The sequence below is a fragment of the Montipora foliosa genome, chromosome 11 (assembly GCF_036669935.1).
Source record: "Montipora foliosa isolate CH-2021 chromosome 11, ASM3666993v2, whole genome shotgun sequence".
Lineage (NCBI taxonomy): Eukaryota > Metazoa > Cnidaria > Anthozoa > Scleractinia > Acroporidae > Montipora > Montipora foliosa.
The window spans coordinates 25571077-25597247 of NC_090879.1; the positions used below are offsets into that span (position 1 = coordinate 25571077).

At 40.0% G+C, this 26171-nt stretch overlaps 2 protein-coding genes across 11 annotated transcripts in view; both read left to right on the plus strand.

The window, feature by feature from the left end:
* LOC137975269 (uncharacterized) overlaps positions 1-26171 on the plus strand; it is a 30717-nt gene that overhangs the window by 3986 nt on the left and 560 nt on the right. The window contains exons 2-9 of one of the 10 annotated variants that reach the window (XM_068822358.1): positions 837-930; positions 12363-12600; positions 13580-13765; positions 14484-14837; positions 15757-16212; positions 16944-17153; positions 23907-24044; positions 25512-26171. The exon at positions 25512-26171 is cut by the window's right edge and continues 554 nt beyond it. In XM_068822358.1, coding sequence (XP_068678459.1) covers positions 895-930; positions 12363-12600; positions 13580-13765; positions 14484-14837; positions 15757-16212; positions 16944-17153; positions 23907-24044; positions 25512-25531 — 1638 coding nt within the window. In that variant the 5' untranslated portion in view covers positions 837-894 and the 3' untranslated portion in view covers positions 25532-26171. Of the gene's footprint in view, positions 1-610; positions 931-2061; positions 2085-6008; positions 6254-12111; positions 12195-12362; positions 12601-13579; positions 13766-14483; positions 14838-15756; positions 16213-16943; positions 17154-23906; positions 24045-25511 lie in introns of those variants that run through there. The other 9 variants (XM_068822357.1, XM_068822361.1, XM_068822359.1 and 6 more) reach the window with 9 other exon arrangements.
* LOC137975334 (uncharacterized) lies at positions 18049-20142 on the plus strand. Its single transcript, XM_068822425.1, has one exon. It carries the CDS (start codon positions 18532-18534, stop codon positions 20140-20142), a length of 1611 nt encoding a protein of 536 aa, XP_068678526.1. The 5' UTR covers positions 18049-18531.

Sequence of the window (26171 nt, forward strand, 5' to 3'; positions counted from 1 at the left end):
GCGTACCAACCTTTCTAAAATGCCGAAAAAATCTCCTGGCCTGAAGTACTATAGTTTGCAATCAACTAATTTACCAAGGTACAGACAGTTGTGTAACGTTTTATCTGCTGGTGGTTTGTGATTTATGAAAATTGTTATCAAAGTTGACACAGAGAAAAAGCCAAAATTATTAAGTATTCTAGAGAATTCGATTATTGTTATTTTTTATTACAGCAACTAGACTGTTTCTTTTGTCCGTGAGAAAAGTTATTTTTTTCGATGCCGAAGCTAATTCGAAAGCAAAAATCGCTGACTTTACACTAGTACTTTGTTAGTTAATACGCTCGAGATTTAGCCGTCTTGAAAGAACAACATTTTAGGCAACCTTGGAAAGGAATTGATGTATAATTCCTGTAATTGATGGTCAAGAAGAGTTTCAGCCGACCAGCATCGAATCGAAATTTTGTAAAGGGAGCAGAAGTGTATCGTTATGCATCGTCAGCGAGAATAAATTGCGGCAGCTATGAGTGACAGTTTCATATCTTCAGCACTTATGTTAATATATTAAAATTGATTTCTCGTTATTTCATTTAGTTGTGTTTGCAATACCTCCCTCTACCAAACGCATCAATCGATTGTGGCGTTCATGTAATATTTAACGAGTTGGCTGTCTTAGAAATTTTAAACATGGATTTTCCTCAATTGTAATCTTTATCAAAGAACTTTTCTTCGATGTGGATTTTTGTTTTTTTGTTCAGATTCATAACGATGGGGATGGGACATTGATCTCTCGCTGTCGATGTCCCTGACACGGTCTCTGTAAATGCGACACGATTTGATATTTTAATGATTGCTAGGTCAGCCATTCCGCGAACTGTATCTTGGACCGCTCCGTACAGCTCACATCTTAACCAAATGCCCGAGAAGAATACAACCCTCTGGATGAAACAGGTTAGTGAAAAATATCCCTCATTCTGCCAGTTTGGCGCGGTAATAACGACAATTTCTTGAAAGAAAAATAACAGCTATTTATTCAAGTTGTTTGACTGACACAGAACAACTTACTTACTTTCGCGTACTCTGCGTCAGAGTTAGTTCGTAAGGAAATATCGAAAAAGATTGGTCGAAATTCACATGAGGACACCACATCATGAAAACGAAACGTCTGTGAATTTGATTTGGTGCATCAAAGGTCGAAGCTCGTGCACTTCCAATGGAAAAATGAAATGAATCTCATTCATCTCATTAGAAACCTTTCCCGCCCACGCAAAAAAGCAGTTAACCCGCCAGGAAAAAAGATAAATTCGAGATCAAAGAAAAATTTATCTCCTGTTTTTTTTTCAGACGGTGATTTTAATAGATCCGTGAAATGACTGAAAATGATACGTTGATAAGAACTTAAGGTTTATTCTTCAACGCCGAAAACTGGCGAAAAGTTCTAGTTGCAGTTGGAGTCGGTCGAATAAAGTAGTGTTTTCAGTTTCGATGGCGCATAAAGAAATGCCTTTTTGACAAACTCAAAGATCTTTGAAAAGGGTTAGTAGCCTGAGGCATGGAAGTTGTATAACGAACAACGAGTCGCACGTGTAGAAAAAACGTCGAAAAAGAACGCGAGGTTCCGTGATTAGATTTTAAAAAAGTATATTTTTAAATGTCCCGCTGGTATAGACTAGCAGCATACGTGCTTAGCAATCCCTATGAACCAGCTGTTATAAATGGGTTTTTTTTTTAAAGCAAAAAATCTTCTTTCTTTCAGTGAAATATAGTTTTATTTATTCTCAGTACAAAGAATTTTGAAAAGGGCTTTAGAAATTCTTGTTTTTCTAAAAGCAATCTGGATAAGTAAAGCCGCTTTTTATCTTGTAACTTTTAGAAATTTCTTTAAAGTGTTCTTATGAAGGTTTCAAAGAAATCAACTTTCTCTGACGTCGAAGAACAATGAAACAAGGTTGTGGAATATTCATGATCTCCCTTTTAATCTAACAGTGTCTTTGAAAAGAGTTAATTGGATCTTTTTGTTTTCAACAATACTCACTGTATTCCATTTTACACCAACCTTTCCCCACGCCAGCAAAGAGAGATTACTTGACCACGAAACACGATAAGTATAAAGAAGTGTTTTGATCCTCTTTTGTTTTTATGATCTTTCTTATCAATTCTGCTGCTTTTTTTCCAACTACTGCCTTCCGATCATTGCGTTGTGATCAAAGCGTTGTTAATTTTTTGGCAAAATATGGGCGCAGAAAACGTAGCCATGTTAACATCGTTTACTCCGACCATACTTTTAAATACTAATTGCTTTCCGGTATAAAAGCTTGTCGAATAGCCGTGACATGTTGTCACATAACTTTTTTTCCAGGGAATTGAACACACCTTGATCTGTCCTTAGATAAAATGGGCGCTCTTGGTGTAGTGATTTTTTTGTTTGTTTGTTTGTTTGGCCAATTTTACCACTAAGATAGAACGCGCGCTATGATTGGTCAATTGAAGCACTCTGTTGGATTCAATCAGGTCCACATCAGCTGTAAAGTTGCTTATTTTAAACCTACTTAAATAAATCAAATAAAATGTATGTATGTATGTATGTATGTATGTATCTTTCTTATCTCGGGTCCCGTAAATTTTTTTATCATTTTACAAGCGCTTTATATCTTTAAATTGACCCAACTTTGATCGATCGTCACTGGCATTACTCATGCGATGTTAATTGCACAAAATTCGGCTACAATTTACAAAATGACAAAACTCGCACTCAAAAGTCGGTTTTCTTCGTCATGCAATATTCATTTTATGCGGGAAAAGAATAAATTATTAAGGTGATTCACTCACTTATCTTAAGGTAGATCCTAAAACAAAACGGGTTAAAACAAAGACACACTTATCTAAAAACATAGCCTTTCTACTGAAATTTTAGGTATCTTCTGAATCTGTCCTAATAGTCAATGCTAAAGTTTCCAAATATTAAATGCACAGGAAGAACTTTTCCTAATGTTAACAGTTGTAAAAAACGCCGGGGTACCCAGAGGCAAACTGATGTTTCGGAAATTACGATAACTTTAAATGCGCCCAAATCGACTGACCTATTCCCCATCAAATACCCTTGTTTTAATGATTTTTTTTTTTTTTAATGATATTTTCGCGGTAGCCAAAGTTTGAGATTTGTGGCTGTTCATGATGTTCTCCTGATTTTGGTAACTTACCGGATGGATATTTAGTTCATTTTTGAAGGATTTGCCAATCGAACATAATGTATGAATTCTTAGTTCGAATCGAAACGAAAACAACCATGTTTCCTGCGCAAACGTAAAATTCTGAGCCCCTGCGCGAGAACGCCAAAGGTAATTTTCTTGGTGTATACTCAGCGAATTCGACGCCGGGAAGCTGTTGTTTTTAGATGTAGGCCTGACTTAAGAGACTACAAGGTTGTTTTGTCTTCGTCAGTTAGCCCTACCATTTCAATATAGTCAATAAGATTCATGTCACTACATAAGGACTGAAAGGTCTTATACAAAACTCTCTACGTTTACAAACTGGTGCTGTTTCTTCAAGGTAGTGACGCATTATAATTATTGAGTAACTACTTAATGTTTTTTCAAATCATGTTCATTTTTGTCAACAATTACGCTTGGCATGAATGCATTCTTGGTGATGTATCTTTTTTACTTTTTTCAATTTTAAGCGCATAATTTCTGACAACGTTTCTTCCTGGCTATAAAATAACATCTTGCAAGATAATAAAGTAGCTGCGCAATTGCAACATAACCTGCATAATTTTTTTGTTCCTCATCACAAAACAATATCAGATATACGCAAAAAAATACTGAAATTTGGTAAAATTTTATTTTACGGCATCTCCACATGAACATACTAGAATTCGCTATACGCTGGTCTTGCAGCTTACAATCATGTCAATGAGAGTAAAATTTACAAATTCGTTCAGACCGTTTGAGAGGAAGATCTCGCAGTACAATCGTTAGGTTTTCACCGATAAGAAAATTGTTTTTACTTCTGATATCGACATTAGAAAGTTATCATTGCATAAGCTTGTGTTACCCTGTGGGTAAGAAACGCTTTCGAAATTCACCACTGTTTTGAATTAGTCATTTCAAAAAGCTGCCACGCAACCAGACTGATTTTCAAGTGTAAGAAACGAATCCGTTTACAGAGAGAAACCCCGCCTTTGTCCAGTGTTCTGTCATTTTAGCCCATGCGCGTGCTCATTCAACCAAGTATTCCAAAACGTACTTCATGTAACACGCAATGGTTTTATCGATTTTAAATTCCTTATTAACTAAATTTTAGAAAGTACATAAGACTTTATTTCGATAGGGTAACACTTAACAATTATAAAACTGATGAACTCTTGCCCCTTAAGATAAACAAAAGCTACAATGGTAAGATAATCTACGAGGACTTGAATATACCATTAAAAATATATGCATGAAACAAGAAATATAAGTGATAGAAACCGACGTTTTGATGCATCTTGCGCCATTATCAAGGTTACATAAGGATAAAATGCGGTATGTGAAAAAGCTAAGTTGAAGCGAATTTGCTTAAAAGAGTGCCAAGCTAATAGCCCATTTCCGAGTTGCTGCGTGCCTCAGTTTCAAAGCGAGTCCTGGTGCACAACCATTCAAATGGAAATGAGTTGCGTATTCCTGTGCAGATCAAACTCATTTCCCTTACAATAGTTGCCCGTGGAAATGGCAGTGTGAGCATGCGTAACGCAGTGACCACACTGCGAGGAACACTGCGAGGACCACTGCGAGCTAATAGAGAGCATTAGATTCTAAGACGAGAACGAAGTACGAAATTTTCTCATAGAACAACAGTGAGCGCGCGCAAACCAGCGCCATTTTGGCGGGAAAAACGTGTTACGGTCGTCATTTTAGTACGAGGTTTTGCAAAAATGTCGTCGTGTCAAAACAAGTCAACATCACGGTAGCAGTTTTGGCATTTTTCGATCAGCGGAAAGGCCCAGGTAACAGCGATAAGAATAACTGAGCAACCTATACTGCGAACAAAGAGTAAGATTAATCGTACGGGTTATAAATTTTCCAAGTGTTTTCGCAAAAAAACTGCCAGTCAAAACTCGTACTCGTCCGCGTCCTAGAATCTAAAGGTCCCTAATATTTGAGTGGCGCACCTTGCTTTTAATTAAGTTGATATGAAACGAGCAGCCAGAGACCAAGTTTGGTGCTAAAATAAGCGGTCGTCGGAAAAAATTTCGGACTGCATCGTCACTGCATAACGTGCATTAAAAGCCAAAATGAACAAGCTATGCACAATCCGCTGACATTCCATGCACTCCGACATTTTTGGCGTAGTCATCCGGTCAGGACTGGGAATTTTGCTCTTTTTACGTTTTCAGTGAGGTTATACAGAAATTCGGTTCAGTCCATTATTTAGTACGCTACAGGACAAATCTTGTGAAGATTCTAAAAGCTCGTTTTAGCAACAATGTGCGACTTCGTACGAGTGTACAATGAGTGAGTTGCAAAGAACTTAAGCACTTGTTGTAGCAAAGAACGATTGAAAACAAATTCAGATTTGAACGGCACAACGCAGGACAATTCCCAGTTTCGTTAAAATTTCTGAAAATCATTTCAGGGTGTCTTAACAACAATTACTTAAGTTCTTTCATTAACGACGATGATCCTTTGCCAAAAAAAGTGTTTCATCATCGCGGTTAGAGCTATTATATATTTTCTCCATTGCATAAGGGAATTATTTCTTGTTGCAAAATAAAACTCTTCGCGTTCATAAAGTTGAGTAATTCAAGTTTGGAAAATAAAGTCCTCTTGTGATAGAGCATAAAAAGTGATTTTGATATATTTTTAATTTGTTTGAAATCCTTGATTTAATTTTTCGTTTTAACGACTGAACGCTACAGCCTCCGACATGTTTGTTTTGATTACAGCGATGATACTAGCAGGTGAACGCAGAGTAAAGCATTAAAACTCTTATTTATGCAAACACCTTGATGATGCATAATTCTATATTCATTTGATGACTACTGAGAAATTAATTGCATCCAAGTTCTTAATGATTAGCACAGGACGTAAGACCCTTGAAAATCCTTCCGTCATCTGTTTCTACATCGAGATGTAATGCCGATTTATTGCCACAAGTGTTACCGCTACAACTACTAGAACATTCTGGCTGAAAGGCCAGCCCTGAGAAATCAGTGTTATTTGACTCCGGATCGACTCGTCGTGGTTTAATCGCAAATTTTGCCATGCAGGCAAACAAACGAGACAGCTTTGAAAAGGTACGAAATCAATTTTTATTTTAATGTCTTCGCAACCGACTAAAGCAAAGCTTAATTCAATTGATTTAATAGGGAAACGTAGTTTCATTTTTCATTCGAAGCCTTAGGAAATGAGTCTAATGCACAAACGGTTAGTAGGTTTGGTCAGTTCGCATCTGTGAACAGACCGATCACTTGCTGGGAAAGATAAATGTCTTATTTAACTCATCTTGGGCTCGAGACACGCAAAAATGTTTATCGTGAGATAAGTAGCGCCTTCTTTTAAAAAAAAAAAGATTTATTTTGGAAAAAGGAAGTTTGCTGGATTTCAACGCGGGAGGTTTTGCTCCATACTTCCTCGAAAATTTATTAATTAGGGATACCTACATGATTATTTAACTCGACATGACTCTAGCATTGTAGTCAATAAAAATAAACTATTTGAAAATTCGTTGATTGTCATCTACAACTTTTTGTCCTCGTTGAAGCGCTCTGTATAAATCGTCATGGTAAATAATTTTGAAGAAACAGAGATTGATATTTCAGCGAACTCTTCAAAAAGAAATTAAAGGACAATTTGCAGCGTGTCATGAAAGCGTTTCAAACAAACAATATTAAATGTTATTTGTAAGGCAAATAAGCTAGTCAGTGCTGAATGGTTTTGAGATATTTTCAAATTCTGATGTTATTTCAAACGAGAATTAAGAGAACTAAAACAACGAAACGGAAGGATAGCGCAAAAAAAGGGAAAAACAAGGAAAGGTTGACAAAGGGAGCTTTAGCAACGACAACGACGACGGCAACGAGAACATCACAAATTTGCATATTTAGTGGGTAAAAACAATAGCTTTGCACGCTCTGCACGTGCGTTTTTCATTTTTGTCCATTTCTTTGCCGTCGTCAGCAAAGCAACAACGTGAAATAACCAAGTTTCAGGTGTTACGGAGAACGTCAGCACTTGGAGATAAATTTTCATTTTTCTCCCCTAAATTTAGCGCCGCTCGTAACGGTTTCATTCCTGAAGGACCGCCACACCTTTGTCATATCAAAAAGCTTGAAATGGTCGCGAAGTGATCGCAATAACGTGAATTTATGTTTTACATGACGTTCTCGTTGCCGTTCTCGTCGTCGTTGCTAAAGCTCCCTTATCAAAAATTGCCGGGACTGAAATGGGAAAATCATAACACGCTATTCATTCGCGAATTAATGACTGTTTTTATACTATAGACGAATAAATGATATGGGTCAACTTGGGCAAACATTTTTTCTGCGTCTCAAATTAAATTCGTCTAGCATAAAAACGAACACAAGACGCGATTATGCGTCTCAACACGAAGCATTGACTTTTAGCTCGTCTTCGAAGACACACTAAACTGGATAGTTCGTCCAGGCGCATTATGCATTTTGTGCCCACTTTTAAACAAGACGAATTTAAACAAACGCAGAAAAAAATGTTTCCCAAGTTCATCCCAGACGAGCTATAAGTCTTATATCATTCGTCCCGTCTTTACATTAGACGGATGACGGAATATGTGTCTCTGGCATAAAAACGGCCAATGTTCGCGTGATCGTCTTACAGATCGATTGCCTCATGTTGCCGCAAAGGCTGGATAAAGCAAAAGAAATTTGGCAGAGTAAAAAATATTATTTATTTTTTATTTTTTTCTTGTTTATGAGAAAATGGTTTTCGGGGCTTGTGCTTTTCAAGAAAAGTCGCAAATTTCTGATCTATTTATTTAACATCACAGAAAATATGTTAAAACAGTCAAGTTTACGAGGCAGTGAGGACAAAAACAATAGAAACAAGTTGGAATGAATGTGAAAAATATTCACATATCAACTATCCTTTGTGTTTGTCCTCACTGCCTCACTATCAAGCTGAAGTTTTAATACATCGAAAAATGCTTAGAAACCTTTAGGTGATATACGTTGCTAGGTAACCTAAGACCTTTTGGTATAATAAAGCAAAATAGAAGTATGGTTTACTTTTCGTGCATCGGTCTTTATAGACACAAATTATTCCCTGAATGGAAAAAGCATCGAATTCAGCGGGGAAACCTGTCATATTTCGTGCCCATCTAAAGTTGCTTTCTACTCTGTAGTTAAAGTTGTAAAAAAATCAACTTAACCCGTGGAAAAGTTAAGTCCTTAGAGACTAATGTCAGTATAGTACCGTGTGGTAAATGTTTCTTTTGACGAAAAATTGACTTTCCAAAAAAATTCTTTAACGAGTACAGTAGCAATCTGATGGTCAATGAACAATGAACATGAAACAATGTTTGATACTGCTGGACAGGTTGACGGCCTGTCAGATATTGTGACGTAACAGCGAGTTCTGACAGCTGATTTAAGTGCCTATAAAACAAAAGAGAGATCTTGATTTGCATTCGAAAAAAATCATTTGTTAAAACATGATGATGATCATGAAAATATCGATTTTCACGTGGAAGCGAAATTACGCTGAATTTTTTTTGGAAGTATCAAACCGAAATAAATTCTTACACCGACCCATGAAAGCAAAGGACATCCAAAAAGAACTACAATTTTGCCAACAAGCAATATCTTGTAGGAATAACTTAAACAGGAATCGAACGGCTATCTTCACTCGTGACAAGTTGTTCTCATGCCTGATCAATACTAATGACAGAGTAATTTAGGTCGATAATGATATGAAGTATACACAGTACCTGGTTCACATTACCAGGCAGTGTCATTCCCATCTTTTTTAAAGTTTTTCCGATAGTACCACTTCATCGTCAAATAACGATTTTCATAAAAAACAAAGTTTATGTTCACATTTACAAATATTTATATGTTATTTTTCAGTCTCTAACTATATCACCATCAAGTTTGTATTGTATTGTATTGTATTGTATTTTATTATATGACTAGCTCCGTGAGCGGGCAAGATGAACCAAATCGCGCGCTCTGATTGGCTACCCGAGCGGGCAAGATGGAGCGATACTGCCCGCTCGGGATTTCTCGCTTGGTCCCGCAAGATCAAAGATCACTTCGTCTCGGTCCATAAACACGCAAAAAAAGAACGAGGCCAATATCCAGTCATCTTGACCGAACAATCTTGGTCAATAAAGGATTTATTATATGACTTAAAACACCAAAAAATGATCTTTGATCTTGCGGGACCAAGCGAGAAATCCCGAGCGGGCAGTATCGCTCCATCTTGCCCGCTCGGGTAGCCAATCAGAGCGCGCGATTTGGTTCATCTTGCCCGCTCACGGAGCTAGTCATATAATAATGTATTGTATTGTATTGTATTGTATTGTATCACCGATGGCATTGTGGCAGCGTTTGAATCAGTGTGGATCCTTTAAATTTAAATTCCGTCCACACCAATTGAAATTGTCTTGGACTATCTAAAAACCAACTTCTTCCCGATTTTGAGCCAAACATTCGAAAGGCAATTGACCGAATGCAAAAATGGCCGCCAACAAATTATTCTTTTGTCTTTGTGTTAATTAGCCTAACTAGCCTCGTTTTACAGCCCAAATTCTTTCAATTTTACGCGTGCGTATAAACGAGGCTAGTTAGGCTAATTAACACAAAGACAAAAGAATAATTTGTTGGCGGCCATTTTTGCATTCGGTCAATAGGCCATTTCCGAGTTCATGTTTGCCTCCTCTTCAAAGCAACTCTAAGTGCGAAGTTTTAGTGATGGTAATTAGTTCTACTTTACATTTGAATGAAAACTAATTTTCATAACAAAAACTTCGCACGTAGACTCGCTTTGAAGAGGAGGCAGACATGAACTCGGAAATGGCCTATTCATCTTGTAAGTGAAATCAACTGCCACAGGCCCCGTCATCACGTATCGGGATACTTCTTAATCCGCACCTTTTTCGTTGCGGGTTTTAAACTCGCGAATAATTTCGAATCGCCTGATGGCGCGTGTTCTCAAAACACGTGAGAGAAGTTGTGAATGACCCATAACTCTTTGCATGTGAATCATAAGCGCGCACATTCCGAGAACATGGCGAATTTTGTTGTTTCGATCTGCGATAATCGAGATGGACAGGTACGATGGTGTTTTTTGTTGCATACTTTTGGTGTACAAATTATCCCCTTTAAATCAAAAAGTTTTTTAAAAAATTCATCGGAACAAAAAAAGGTACAGCTAAAAAAGTACACACAGCCCCTTACTCAGAGATATAAACTATGACCTTGAAAACAACGACTCGAGTAACGTTTTAATTTGAGAGAACGTCCTTTTAAGTTGAGTGATTTTTCCATAACCTATATAAGACAGAGTGCAATATTCTGAAGAATTACTAACTATCAGGTGTTTTTTCAAGTATTACTTCAAAAAACCCTCTCGTTTAGCCACCGCAAAATGAACCCTGAGCCGATGAAATAACCCGCGTGATTGGTATCAGTACAGGCATCAATGGGGTAAGATTGGCCCATTATATCTCTTAATTAAGCAAGCACGGTGACTTATGTTTTTTATTGTAGTTTTCAAAACAGGGATAAGTAGGGAACATTCAGGGAAAGTTTCAAGAGAATCGTTCAGCAACTTTTTTTTTCCTGAGGGATTACCTTAACTGAGCATTTTAGTGACTTTTCGGGGGGTGGGGGGGGGGGGAAGGGCACCAAGCATTTTCGTGGGGACGAGGGAGCATTAAAATGGAGCATTTTAGTTGCGATCAAATTAAAAGCGTTACAATGTACAAAAGCCTACCTGAAATACTCCTAGATACTGAAACGTATCTTCCTTACTTTCTGGCCTAGATTCCCTTCAACAAGTACTCAATTCTAATCCAAGCAAGGACGTTTCCTAATCCAAAACCAAAATTCCATTTCCAATCGTAACACTGACTGAGCTGGATGAGTCACGGTATTTGGTTTGTAGAATTTAAAATTCTTATGCTAAACTTGGAATCATTGCTGGAAATCGAAGTCCCTATACCTTCACGACTGATACAAAGTGAGTGAGTCTGATTCACCGAAACGCAACATAGTAAACTGTCAAAGCCTCAAGCACAAATCTTTGGTACTTGTCTTCTAAAGATTTCTCGTCACTAACTGATACAGAAGGTATCAACATGATAAATGTAACGCCGGATTGTGTAATTTCAACCCAAGAAAAGCTATCCGAGAGAAGAATGTCCACATTCGAATAGAAATAGTACTTAACCATATGTATGTACGCGAAATCCAGCCGGAAAATCACAGAAAAGGAGCGCGTTGTATGAGTGTTTGCGAAAGCTGACCACTCGGCGCTAACACTGAAGTCAACAATTTTGTACTTGGTCTGACCATACTGCGGAAATGGACGGAAGGTTCTAGAACATTTCTTGTTGTGATTGCATAAAACCAAAATTTGATTTTTTGCTTGCATTGGGTTGTGGTTTCATTTGTGCATCGCGTTTCGGTGCGTAATTTATTTTGGAGAGACACGTCCCACCTCTGTCTGACTTTGAGAATGTGAAATTAGTTTCAAACGATTTATATACATTGGTATTCTCAGGTATTAAACCGTTCTTTTGTTTTGGCTTTCCTTTTTACAAGTTATTTTTAGTTCTAAAATGAAGTAGAACTGTTTGGTTCAAGTTTTACAACGCAAATTTAAATCATGCCGATCCCTAATTTACCCAGTAATGCCATCCTGAAAAAAATTATCTTTTCAAATTGTCGCAAAAGCCCTTAATCCCACTTTTTGTGTAAAATGAAACGAAATCGTAAAAATGCGTCTTTAGAAAAAGTATTTTTATTTTACATACATCGTTTACAAAATACCTGTTCAGTGTCGCCAACTGCAACCGCAAGCAGGTACTTAAATATTTAAATAAACTGGGGATTTTATCTATGGAAATTTTAGAGGGGTTCCAACCGACTTTTAGATTTATCCGCCCAATTTCTTTTCGGGATAAGGAAAGCTCCAAAAGTTGCTTTTGTTGAAATATCTTCATGTTTTAAGTCTGACAAAATGGATCGCGTAAAAAACGTAAGATATTCCTTCAGCTGCTATTTCCAATGCAAATTAATGGCATTTAAAGTCAATTTTTGCCTCTCGTATCGGCGTTTATATTCAGTTTAACTTTGGACCACTTGGCACCTTCGCAACAATGTTTGCTCAATTTTGACTTGGTTGTATTCTCTGCCGGTTTCACAGGTGATGTTTTCGTGTGCACTACCTCCTTGTTCACCGACTAGAAAGCAATCTAAGATCGCTCGAGAAAGAGAAAGAAAGAAATCACTTCAAAAAGGCAAGGATCGATACAATATTGTTAAGGGCCTCGCTGAGGGAGTCGATGGCATTTCCTTTGAAAGTCTGCTGAAAAGACGGCATTATCTGCGGGCGAGGAACAGCTATCTCATTTTGGAACCTTTTGATGATGCAGAAGACTACAGTAAGTTCAGATTTGGGTCCGACTCGGTAGGCCAGGTCCTTTGTGCCAGCACGATGCAATTAATAAGCAAAGCGGTACTTTTTGTTGTCGTAAGTCGATAAGGTAACAGGTAAAATTCCTTTACTGATATTTAAAGACGACAAAATGCAAAAGTATTTTAAGATTTTTTAAATATGACTCAGAAAACTTAAACAACGAAGACAGGTGATTTGTCTTGAAGGCATAGGGTATTTCAATCATCAAAAAATAGATCGCGAGCTTTAAGGGACTTTTTTTACTTCCAAGTGATGTAAGACAACTGCATCGTTAAGACTCACAATGGAACGTGAATGAGCTAAGCATGTTTACTCAAAATTGATTTTTACACCCTTGCCCATTGCTTGCTAAAAGAAGTTCCCAAAATCACTGTGAATACGTTAGCATGTCAACAACGCTGTAGTGGAAAAAATTGGAATTGAATTAATTTATTTGCGTTTAGAAAGCTACTCGTTGTGATCTTGGAAGGTAGAATCAGTTAAAAAGGTGGCCGTTAAGAAATCAAATATCGCATATGTTCGCGGACTTATAAAGAAGAGAAAAATTGAAAACAACACAGAGAGGAGATGGCCAATCTCAATTTTATTTTTGATGTGATGGTGTCAATTTATCGATTGTTTCATAGTTGAAACTCGATCCAGTTCCCTGCGCAATCCGCAATGGCCGATACTCAACTGGTTTGCCTCCGGCCAGTCAGAATACTTAAAGTTGTTTCCTGCGTTTAGTTGGCCTGAAAAGACCCTTTGGGGGAGTGGTCAAATAAGTAGTTATGTATTTATTTATGTATGTTTGTATTTACTTCATACCAATTTTAGTTTCAGAACATTGCATGAGAGTGTTGTTATTAGTATTTTTTTATGATCATCTAATTTGCGTTTATCTCATTTTTCATCAAAGCAGACTGTGAATTTCCTTTCTTTTCTTTTTTTTTTTTTTAATTTAGGAAAAGAAACCACGTTTCTTCCTCTTCAAGACATGTGGTTTGAAGGCTACTTTGCGTTCGAATCAATGTTGAATCCGTCATTTTTTATTCGACGCTGTGGGGAGCAGCTTCTTTTGCAAAAATACGAAAACTCTCATTTTTTTAAAGAAGACTCCAGTTTCAAATTAACAAGGAGAAGATGTATAGGTAAGGAATGAAAGACGCTTTAGCATAAGTAAGTGGAACCCTAGGGGTTTTTCTTAGTTCCCTTGATCCCCTTAAAGTTTGTTTGAATTGCCTTGTTCCCCATATTTATTCTAAACTTAGTCCTCCCCTAAAATATAACGTCTCACACAAGTGTCAACCTTCGAGAAAAGGACATCGATGTGTCTTCCTTATTCAGTCGTGAAGACAAAGCTGTCTAATCACTTCCAGATGTCATTGCAAACGCGTTCTAAGGGACCGCGTACGCAAAACAATGACCCCTAACCAGGCAAGTAATAGATAAGGGTTCATTTATGAAGCATAACGCCAAGTCCACACACTAAGCAACCAGTTCAATTTAACATGCATGGTTCAACAAATTAACCGAGTTTTCAACCTTGTTTAAATTTCGAGAATGTTCACACCAGTCAGATCAACACATGTCATCATCAATGCATGCAAATAGAGAAAAAAATGTTAATGCCGGACTGCATGTTAAAGACAAAATCCTCTCATACCAGTTCAGTTCTTATTTCTTACAAACGCAGTTCCGCCTTTTGAGACGCTATATACCTCGCGAGGTAGTTAAGTTTAAGTTAGTCTAAAACATGACAAAGCCGATAGCTACGCTTGTCTTTTATGGTATTTACACAAACTATCTTCATATAAGTTTAACTTTCTGGCGTTAACGAGGTATAAGTTGCGCTTATTTTTCTTCCAGCTTGCGTAAAGGTAGGGTCTCGAGTGTGGGCCCGGGCAGAGAAAGATTGTTTTCTTCGTGGTGTTGTGACTCAGATGGACGAGGATATTCATGTTAAGCTCGAGAATGGAAAGAAAGTAAAGCACAAAAGGACACATCCTGAATGCGTCGTAGCGGACGCCATACCACATGTAATGGAAGTTGAAGTCGGCAGCAGAGTCTTGGCCAAATGGTACAACCGCTTGGATACGTATTATCCCGGAACTGTGGTTGCGATTCGTCGAAGTTTCTTCGACATTCGATTCGACGATGGAGACAAAGGATGCAACGAGCTAAGGGAATTAAGAATTCTCCGACAGAAGGATTTAGAGGAAGGTAAACCGGACATCTGAGTCCGTCGAGTTTTACAAGAGGAAGAAAGCCTGGAAAAGAGACTTCCCATGCATTTCTCCAAATCTGATGTATTTCACTTTCGGCAATTTAAAATATATGAATACTTCCAAAATTATTTATCATTCAGTTGTGAAAACTGTTGACGGAACAGCTAACAGTAAATTAAGATTTGTGACAACGACGTCGACGAAAACGTCATGAACAATTGCAATTTCAAATTAACGTTTAGCAAACTTTGCTTCGTCTTTGTATTTTCACCAGGGAGGATGCCAATTGGTGAATGATTTTAGAAATTCAATGAATCTATTTTACAATTATTAATCTTCGTCTACTTGGTAATCCGTCTACGTTGGGAGTTTACTCTTTTACGGGCCATTTTTATGGCATTGGTAATTTCTTTTGTGGCAGTGATTCATGTAAATTGCCTTAAAACAGCTTTTTAACTGGCCACCAAAAAGCCTGAGTAACCCTTTACCTATTCCAGACTTATTTTCATTGGTCGATAAGACCTGTAGCTTCTTCTTATAGTGTTACTACGGCTAGGTACATTGTTGCTGTTGTATCATCTCAGACAGCGTCTGCATAGAAAGCTACATGGTCTCTTTCACAAAAGCCGAAGCCAAAATAATTACTTTGCACATTCACGGTTTAAAATAAGAGATATACAATTAAATGGTGCAATCATGACACGAAGAAAATGCATGCAGCCGGTGAACAGCGCTGGACTGAGAAAAAGAGGAAGCAATTCACTGTTGTTCTGTTTGGCAAGAATTTTGGCGCCCAATTTTTGTAGTTGATCCGTGAGCGTAGCAACGCGTGAAAACGAGACAAAACGCGAAATTAGTTAGGCCTCTCATTTGCAAACCAGTGTTTATATTTTGCATTTGTGTTTCTCGTGTAGATGGTGAAAGACTAGCACTTCCTCCGTGGTCGTCGTTGGATGGAATTCCACGCGTTGGCGGCTTGTGCATCGAATATGGCGCACTACTACCAACAAGTCCAAGTTTAATCAACGCGGAAATAACTGACGATAAATTAACGACTGACTATGAAATTATGTCACCTCGCGACTCACCAGTGGAAAGAATTTCTAGTCCCTCGGAACACGCCGACACTGCAGAACTTGTTGATTCGGAACACCTAGAAAGTCACACGATAACTAATGATCAAAATGACGATAATAATCACCAAGGAGTTGTCGTCTTTGGTTTTGAAAACAATTATCAATACCTTGCGCCGGAGATTTCCAAAGGACAGCCAAGAAATCCAAGCCAGGTCAGTGGTAGCTCAACGGACAGTGGTTACCATAGTAACAATCATCGACAGCGGAAAACCGGTTTGTGGACGGTCTCCAACTGTGAGTGTATGCTTGTATGATTTGTTTTGAGCATTAGGGCAAGCTTAGCTTGCAGGTTCAAAAACTCAAAGAGAGATTGCTCAAACAACATTACAGTTAACGTCTCATGCAGTCTTTATTTTACGTTTTCTTCCTAGACCTGCTGATATTTTTATCTAATATTCAAATTGTCAGCTGTATTTTCAATCTCTTTCCCAGGAGGTCCTGGGAACGAGCTTGCTGTATTTTGTAAAAGTATTGTCAGTATTTTGTGAATGATTCCATGCACCAACCAGCGGTAAATTGGGCACGATTCTGAATGAAGCACTGCAAAGCACGATTTTGTCCTTTCCTACAATTTCACCTTCTCTGAATCTACTTGCACTTGAGGGAAACTCATATAATAAAAATTTCAGTAAACAATGTTATTCTTGTTACCTGGCTTACGTCATCATTCAATGTTTTATCGTTTTTTATCATTTCAATTGTCCCCCAACACTTTTCTCGTAAATTCTTTTTCCTTTCTTAAAAACGTTTTGCTCTTCAGTTTTCATCACCTTCGTGTCATCCTCATTCACTCAGCATCTTGCTTCTGTGAATATCTTCAACCTTTCAATCTCACAATTCACAATTCTTCACTCACCCCTGCAAGCACCAGGTGTTGTACAATCTCGATGTCTTCGTACTCTCCCACCCTCACTTAGGAAAACGTTGTCTCTGTCCCATTCTCTTTCTGTCTCCTATATCCGTAGCACAACACAACGTCTCCAGGTGTGGTAGCATTAAGTCCCAGTTCCTTTCTCCCTTGAACTATCTCTCGCACCTGCACGTCCCAGGCCTCTCGGAAATCTCGGATGTAGAACGAAACCTTAGCGAGTTGAGTGTGACTTCTAGTGTGGACAGTGGCTTTAAGGGAAGCGGTCACTCCTTCAGATTCCAGGCGCCAGGGTCGCTGGTCAGATGTAAGTGTGCTGAATGAGCATGCGTACGCACGAGCTCTGCACGTGAATTTGATGCAATCACATGCACTTATGATATTTATTTGCCGCTATAATTAACATCGCACGAACGTTGCATTACATAAAGGTTGACATCACAACTCTTGAATCTGCTGCGTTTTGCAAGAATTTTTATTGCAACAAAATTTTGAGCACCGTTCCTTAAATATATTTCCATTCCAGCACAACTCAAATATGAAACATACTCAGCGACCGTTCTGTTCAATGCCTTTTTTCTTAGCTCAAGTTATCTCTTTTTTCTTAGCTGTAAAAGAAAAATGTACCTTCTCACTCTCTTAGATCTTTTACATTGCTAGGACACCTACTTATTTTTAGGTTGCTATTCCCGCGTAAATTCATTTTTGACGTAACTAGAGACATTGCACATTGATTAGCTAATGTGACAACACATGGAGAGAAAACCCATCCTAATTATAGATGGCGCGAGTTCATTACCCAAGAATGAGAAGCTGGTATCAGAGGTTTGTTCCCATCAGAGTCAGAAAATTGTCTATTTTAACGGCAAGGATCTCATGGATATACACACCAACTATAGCTCTAAAAAAATAACCTTTCTAAATCAGATCTAAATATTTCTATGGCAATGAGATAAACGAACGTTTAAATCACTGAAATGGGAACTTAGACTTGACCTGTAAAATGAGAGTTTAACCTAGGGGACTTGTGGTAGGTATATCCATGAGATCTTTCCCCTTTTTAACTAAGTTTTGCTGCAAAATAAAGAGTAGACCAAATCAGCTAACTCAATGTTAGTACCCAACTCAAATCTCCCAGGATTTTTGTATTGAATATGCATTACAATATAGCATTCACATTTAAATGATATGAAAATACCTGAAACAAAACGTTTTATTACTAAAGGGTTTGAATATGGGTACAAAAATTGATCTATTGTTTATTTTCCAGCAAAGCTTTGTTTAAAAACAAACACTTTTCTGAATTTGATGGGGACCAAACCAATAGACCTCTTTAGCTTGTACATTTTGTTTTCCCATTTCAGACCACGTGATGTTACTCTAGGGAAAACTTTCTTTCAAATGTCGTCCTATGCACGTGAATATGTACGCATAACTTATGAAAAAACAAAAGGAAAATTCCCTTGAGAACATCACGTGGTCTGAAATGGGAAAACAAAACGTACAAGCTTAAAGGGGCTAGGTCACGCAATTTTAGGCAATTTTGTTGGTCAGCGGCTACTCGCACGATCATACGTAGGGGAATGTCGATATAGAGCCGCCATATTGTATGTATTACTACGAATAAAGGAAGTTCTGTTACTAATACCGGCTCCCAGACTTGGTGTCAGAAGTGGGGAAACACGATGGCGAACCTTAAAAGACCGGAGCTCAAACTTGTGGGAAATGTGAGCGAAAATTTCAAAAACTTCGAGTTACGATTCAACGATTACTGCGTACAAGCCAATTACCGCGACCTCGCTAAAGATCCTGTTGCAGAACGAGCCGCTCATTACAAGAGTCCTCTACTAGAAATTTCAGCGTTACGATCTGCACTTCCAGATGAAGCTTTGTCCGTGGTCAGATACACAATCGAACCTCAAATTCCAGACGAAGATAAAAAGAAACCCTGGATTTGGATGGATAAACTACGAGCCCATTACACAGGCAGCACAGGAAGTTCACTCCTGACCGATCGATACAAGTTTTGGACCTCTTCACAAGGCCTTCACGAGTCCATTCAAGAGTGGGAAGTTAAGGTGAGACACGCTGGCAGCCTATGTGGCTATGGCGATCTTAGTGATGAACTTTGTAAAGACAAATTTATATTTGGGTTGAGTGAGGATAACATATGTACGGAGTTGCTTAAAACACATATAAAACCTGACAACTCTGAGAAGTCCCTGTCCGATGTAGTCGCCGAAGCGAGAGCTATTGAGTCCGCCAAGCAGACAAACAAGTTAATTGCAGATTCGTCCAAAGGAATCGACGAACATGTCCACTGGACGGGCCTTAGACACAGTCAGATGAAACTTCGCAGGGAGCCTGGTACCTGTTTTTGGTGTGGAGATCGGCGTGGTCCACATCCATGGAAATTATGTCCAGCTAATGGAAAGACCTGCACCAGCTGTGGTGGAAATGACCATTTTGCCCGTGTCTGCCTAGAAGACCGCAAACTTCCAAGCCCCAGTATCAGACCTACTTGGAGACCACAAGGCAGGGGCCTTCAGGGCAGCCAGAAACGTGACCCACGTACAAACTTCCGACCAAGAGACCTGCATTACACCGAGATGTATGCCACAGCAGAGGACCACGCATCCTCCTATGACCAAGATCACGACTATATATACTCTTTGGGCACACAAGTTCACAGCATTGCATCCGTCGAGAAGTCAAAACGATATTTCACAAACCTATCACTTTCAGCGACGGGCCGGACCTTCAAGCAATTAAAGTTCCAAATAGACACTGCAGCAACCTGCAACACCATCGCTGCCAGCACCCTGCGCTCTTTCTTCCCAGACAGCAAAGTAAAGCACTCCCCCTACCGCCTACACCCCTATGGAAACTCCAAGCCACTTCATCCTGTTGGTCAGGTGGAACTCTTGTGCGAAAAGAACAACAAGTTTGACACCCTTATCTTTCAAGTCCTGCCAGACTCCTGCATTGGCATCAAGCCAGCACTTCTGTCTGGCAGTGACAGCGAAAAACTGGGCATAATTAGAGTGCACGCGGACGAGACTCATTTCCTTCACTCATCAGCAGACCACAATGCGAGTACCAAACACTATGACCTTCCTGGCACACAACAGCATACAGTACCATGCGAAAACCAGGTGAACCCTACGGCATGCAACTATCTCCAGCAACTCCACGAGACCACAGCCAGCCCGTGCAATCCACCACCATCACCTTCGGCTCCAATTACTATTCCCTCAAACCGCCGACTTCCCCCGCCAGGCCAGCTGCAACTTTAGGACATCACACGCCAGTATGCTGACACATTCGAAGGCCTTGGCCGGCTTGGCCCACCTGTACACTTTCAGATTGATGACAGTGTCCAGCCCGTTCAGATGCCCGTCCATCGAATACCGGTAGCGAAAAGAGCAAAAGAGAAAGAAGCCTTAGATCGTTATGTGCAGGCAGGCGTCTTGGTCAAAGTACATGAACCAACCCCATGGTGTTCGAATGAATTAATAAGAGAGACACCAAAAAAATTCCGCGTATGCATCGATCCAAGCCAGACGGTAAATAAGGCCATCCAGCGTCCAAAACATCAAATGCCCACGCTAAATGAACAGCTTCATAAGCTTAGTGCAGCCAAGTGCTTCTCTCTTGTGGACGTTAAAGAAGGCTTCCTCCACATTCCCCTAGATGAGGAATCCTCATGGATGACAACCATGCATACCTCATACGGCAAATACAGGTGGCTCCGTCTGCCATTTGGTATTACTAGTGCACCAGACGAGTTTCAAATGAGGTTGACATCTGCATTGGAAGGCCTGGATGGGATAATATGTATAGCCGATGACATCCTTGTGTATGGGGAGGGCAACACCTTCGAGGAAGCCCAGGCAGACCATGACCGAAGATTCATCGCCTTACTGGAACGTTGTAACCAAAAATCCATCAAGCTCAACGCGGGCAAACTGCGCTTTAAGCTTAAAGAGGTCAAGTTCATGGGCACAATTATCTCGGATAATGGTTTGAAACCTGACCCAGACAAAGTAGCGGCAATAACACAGATGGCCACACCGCAGAACAAACCAGCACTCCTTCGCTTCATAGGCATGGTTAACTATCTTTCGCCCTTCTGCCCCAACCTAAGCTCTGTGATTCAACCCTTACGCATGTTGACCCAGGACGCTGTACCATTTTCATGGTCCATGGCTCAAGAAAAAGCCTTCAACAAGGCCAAACAACTGATTTCGTCCGCCCCAGTCTTAGCCTATTATGATCTTCGGAAACCAGTTGTCCTCCAGACGGACGCCAGTGATAATGCTGTCGGCGGCGCCCTTTTACAGCCCAGTGATGACGGCAAACTACAACCAGTTGCCTTCACCTCGTCAAGCATGAATCCTACAGAACAGCGCTACTCTCAGATCGAGAAAGAGTGCCTAGCAATCTGCAACAGCTTCGAGAAGTTTGACCAGTGGCTGTATGGCAAGACTGACATTGCAGTCCACACAGATCACCAGCCATTAGAAACCATTATGAAGAAACCACTGAACAAGGCACCAGCCCGCCTACAACGAATGCTTATGAGATTACAGCGTTACCAGTTCACAATAACGTACAAGAGAGGACCGACTCTCTACCTGGCAGACACACTCTCTCGCGCAGCCCTCCCCCACCCCATCACAGCCCGAGTACGGGACTTTGATGTTTTTAGAATGGAGATGGAGTCCGATTACAACACACGGAATCCGAGACTAACGGAGATCACTGAAAACCAGCTACGTGAGGAAACTAGCAAAGACACCACACTGAACACCTTATACAACGTCATTGTCAAAGGGTGGCCAGCAGACAGAGCAAGCATCCCCGAGAATCTGCGGCCCTACTGGACTTATAGGGACGAACTGTCAGTGAAAAACGGCATCATTTACAAAAGCGCCCAAGTTATGGTACCTCACTCGATGCAAAAGGACATGCTTCGCAAGATCCACGCCAACCACTTTGGTGGGGAATCGAACATACGTATGGCACGTGAAGTCCTCTTTTGGTCCGGCATGCGAAAGTCCATCCAAGACATGTGTGATGCGTGCAGTACTTGCGCCCAGTATGGTCATTCTGCACCAAAAGAACCAATGAAATCCTTACCAATACCAACAGGTCCCTGGCAGATAATCAGTCAAGATCTCTGTGAGCTGGAAAAGCAAAGATACCTAGTGACCGTTTGCCATTTCTCTGACTGGATCGAGGTAGACAAGCTAGAAGATACCCTTTCCTCCACAGTCATTGACAAAACAAAAGCTCACTTCGCGAGATATGGTGTTCCGGCAATCTGCCACACCGATAACGGTCCACAGTTTATCAGTGAAGACTACAGGAAGTTCTCTGTCGAATACGGATTTAGGCATACCACATCATCCCCTTACCACCCTAAGGGTAACGGAAGAGCAGAGGCTGCCGTCAAAGTTGCAGAATCCATGTTAAAAAAGGCTGATGACTTCCACAGCGCCATGCTGATATACAGAAACACACCACCTCAAGGTCACACCTACTCACCAGCCCAGCGCATGCTGCTACGACGCACCAGAACCACACTCCCCACCACCGATCAACTCTTGAAACCCACCATGCTAAACTTTGAACTCATTGAGGCGGAGATCTCCAAGAAAAGACGCGATAGCAAGACCTACTACGACAAATCAGCTAGTGTCGAACAAAGACCACTTGTCACTGGTACCTAAGCTTACGCCAAACCACCTCCGCACCAGCGTGGGAAACCATGGATCTATGGAGAAGTGCTCACCCATGAAAACCCTCGGTCTTACACAATCTGCACTGCTCAAGGCCGCACGATTCGAAGGAACAGAGTACACCTGAAGCCTGCTGCCGCGCCCTCCTGCTACCATCCCCGAGCAGCAGTCGAAGCAAGCACACCTCATACATCCGCTTCCCAGAAACTATCACTTGACCCTGCAGAGGACACACAATCCTGTCCACGCCCTTCAGCTCACCCCCAGCCTACACCTTTTGGGACACCCCTCCTTCAGACCCTAGTCAATTCACCAATCAAAGGCTCTGCACCAGTTGACCCCCAAGTCCCTGACGCACCCCCTCCGGAGACCCCACCACAGCCCCAGGAGCTGCCAGGATCACCAGTCAAGCAGACCCGGTCTGGACGGATAATTAAACCCCCCGAAAGACTGAAAGACCACGTCACAAACTAGACATCAGTTTTTTTTTATCTATCAGCCTTGTCTAAGAGTCTATGAATATACAAACACTTAATATGTAGCTCTCTCATCACCCTATTATGGACAATTGAGTATAGGATACCCGCTGTATTGGTTCCAGGCTTCGGGTTTTGGGTTATAGTTTGTTTTGCCTCCTCGTCTCTTTCTTTTGTTATTTTGTAAAGGGGGGAGATGTTGGTCAGCGGCTACTCGCACGATCATACGTAGGGGAACGTCGATATAGAGCCGCCATATTGTATGTATTACTACGAATAAAGGAAGTTCTGTTACTAATACCGGCTCCCAGACTATTTCAGCACTGATCGATTGGTCATAGAATTAACTAAAATATTAAAATAACTGTTCAAAACTATAGAAGGACTCTAACAAAACACAGGGAAGCCAAGAAGGGACATGGATGGACAAAACTGGAGAGGATTGAAATGGATTGAATTTGGGTAAATTTGAAAAACGTCGGCCCACCTTTTTTCAAATTTATATCAGTCGATATCAAAATGTCATTTACAAAGCTGGAAAATCGTTCTCAGCTGTTATGTCGCCGTGATTTTGCAAATGAAAGACTCTTGCTCTGCCAATTTGACGTTTAGAGCTCATAATTAACAAAATTAAACAAAATTACCTAAAATAGCGTGACCTAGCCCCTTTAAGAGGTCTCTTTGGGTAAATCTTACTCTTGGGTGACAGACTCTTGTAGGTGGTCTCTGAAACGATAACAAGAGTAAAATGCGAGCTTAAAGTAAATGCCAAGTGTTTACGATATGCTTCTTTCTATTAAAAAGGATTTTCCATCCACGTTGTTGTTTAAATTTCCACAGGCCCAGGTCGCGCAGTACCGGTATCAAAGGCCGAAGAGTACTCGTGGGAAAAAGAGCGGGGACATAAAAGCGAGGCTGGAGCAAGCGAATCAAAAAGCGCCCCAGAGATAAATATACAGCTTCCCAATGGACCAATGGGTAGGTTTACCAGTATTTTATAAGAAATGCTGCATGCTGAAATTCTTATTCAGGCAAGTGACCGCTATTTTGAAGTTTGTTTTCTTCCTTTAGGATGGATAACTTGGAACCGCAGTAAATGAATTTTTCCCCTAAAATTTTCCGAACTTTTCTAAGAAAGCCTTAGTATTAATATAATTCTGATTTTAGAATCGCCTTTTGACTATTTTATTTAAGTTTATTTGGTGCTTTTAAAGGAACATCTATTTCTTCTCTTCTTTTTCGTAAGAGGCAAGTGTCTCTTTTCTCTTTTTTTATTTGATTTCGTCCGTCGCTCCTTTAATCAGTACCCTTAATCCTCACGGTAATAACGAACGCTTTTCATTTAACTAATATATTCCTATTTTTCACGTTGCCATGTTACCACCAATAGCGTAGATCCTACTCTACTATAAAAACTACACGTAACCCACAATTCCTCGATTCGCTCTGACGATGGGCTAACGCTCGAAACGTCAGTTTTTATAATCCCTATACGGTGGCCAATTTCATGGAATTTCACCAAATTCTTAAATACTTTAGACGAGTGAGAGTTGCTATTGTTTTTAGACGAAAGCTCTCTTTGTCAGAACAATAAGTCCTAATCACAAAATGCAAGAGGGGAGCGCCCGGAAAGTTTAAAAGCAAAAAGAAAGACAGTTAGAGATCTGCATTCATTCTTAACCTTTATTTCCTCCACTGTAAAGTTTTCTTTTTGTGGGGGTGAAGGTTTTTTTCTGTTTTAATCCCGTCAGTTGCCTCGTTGTTTAGATTAAAAAAAAGAGTATATATCACCCTGACCGCAGCAAAAATGGTTTTTGCGTTTGCTGGGCTGGCGAGTATCGGAGAAGAGCCTCTACCATGGGTCGAAACTCACTTTGATCCAACCGCCATCTACAACCTTGGACGCATGCCCCATGATATGTTCACTGAATGTTACTTGAGCCCGCTAAGTCTCGCGCATTCCTCTACAGTAATTCCGCTGTTGTTAAGTGAGCCCACACAACATGAAGTATCACGTGACGGATTCGGTCGCTAAGAAACCGCTTCGCAGTGAGTTTCGACCCATGGCAGAGGTTTCTTCTCCCGCAGTCGTCAGCCCAGCGAACGCAAAATAAAAGAGAGCTCTGCTAGCAAGGAACAAAAAGGGCTAAGATAGAAAAAAAGTTAAACTTCATGGCGGCTATTTTCATTAAATAAGATGTACGAATTTTAACAGTTGAAAACATTCCGGACTTTCAAATCAGACTCAGAGCCGGGAACTTTAAAATAAACACAGACATACTAAATAGTCAGTATTGCACTGATCTTTCCTTGAATGGAAACACATTTTCTGCAGACAACTTTAAAGACTAAGAAACTTGCCTAAAGAAGGAAATAAAGAAATAAGAGTTGCTAGCTTTAGAGCATCAATTATGCTCTAATTGTTAAATTTTGCTTTACATTTAGGCTTGGAAACAGTTATTTAGCTCTTCATTCAAGACAATCATTGAACTCAAAAGTACTTCGAAGACGGAGCTCCGCTTTGCCTCGCCACAAAGGGCCTACACTTCAAGAAGAGGGTCCCGAAAGAGCCAATGTTCTACTACCATTCAAGAACGAACCACTTTTTACCCTATCTTCGACGGAAAATACTGTGAAAAAGACGTTATCACCGAGGAATGAGGCCGTCAAAATCAAGGAATTCGTGCATGTCCCGCAACAGCCGAACTTCAAACAAAATGACCACAAATAACACAATAATATATTTTTTAAAAAGATAGCTCAAGCAAATAAGCTTAATAACAATTTTAAGTAATAAATGCACCTAAAGGGAAAAAAAATCCAAGAGTGTCATGTCAACTACGCTGCGTTTAGAATTGATTGCAGAAACATACAAATTTAGAGAGGTTATTTTTCCTATTCCATCAATTATCCGTGGAAAACCTTAAGTAACAATGACGACAAGCAGGCTTTCTGAGCCCGCGAGACTGAGCACATCCAGCAAACCATTGTTTTAACGAAAACCGCTGGTCAGCGACCTGGTTCTGGTCATTGCTGTCTAAGGTCTTCCGTTATCCTTTGACATAGTGTGTGTAAAATCAAGTTTGCAAAAATCATGTCTTAGAG

What these genes read in the sequence shown, in the direction of transcription:
- LOC137975334 (XM_068822425.1), top strand. Translation starts at nt 18,532, where the DNA reads ATGGCGAACCTTAAAAGACCGGAGCTCAAACTTGTGGGAAATGTGAGC.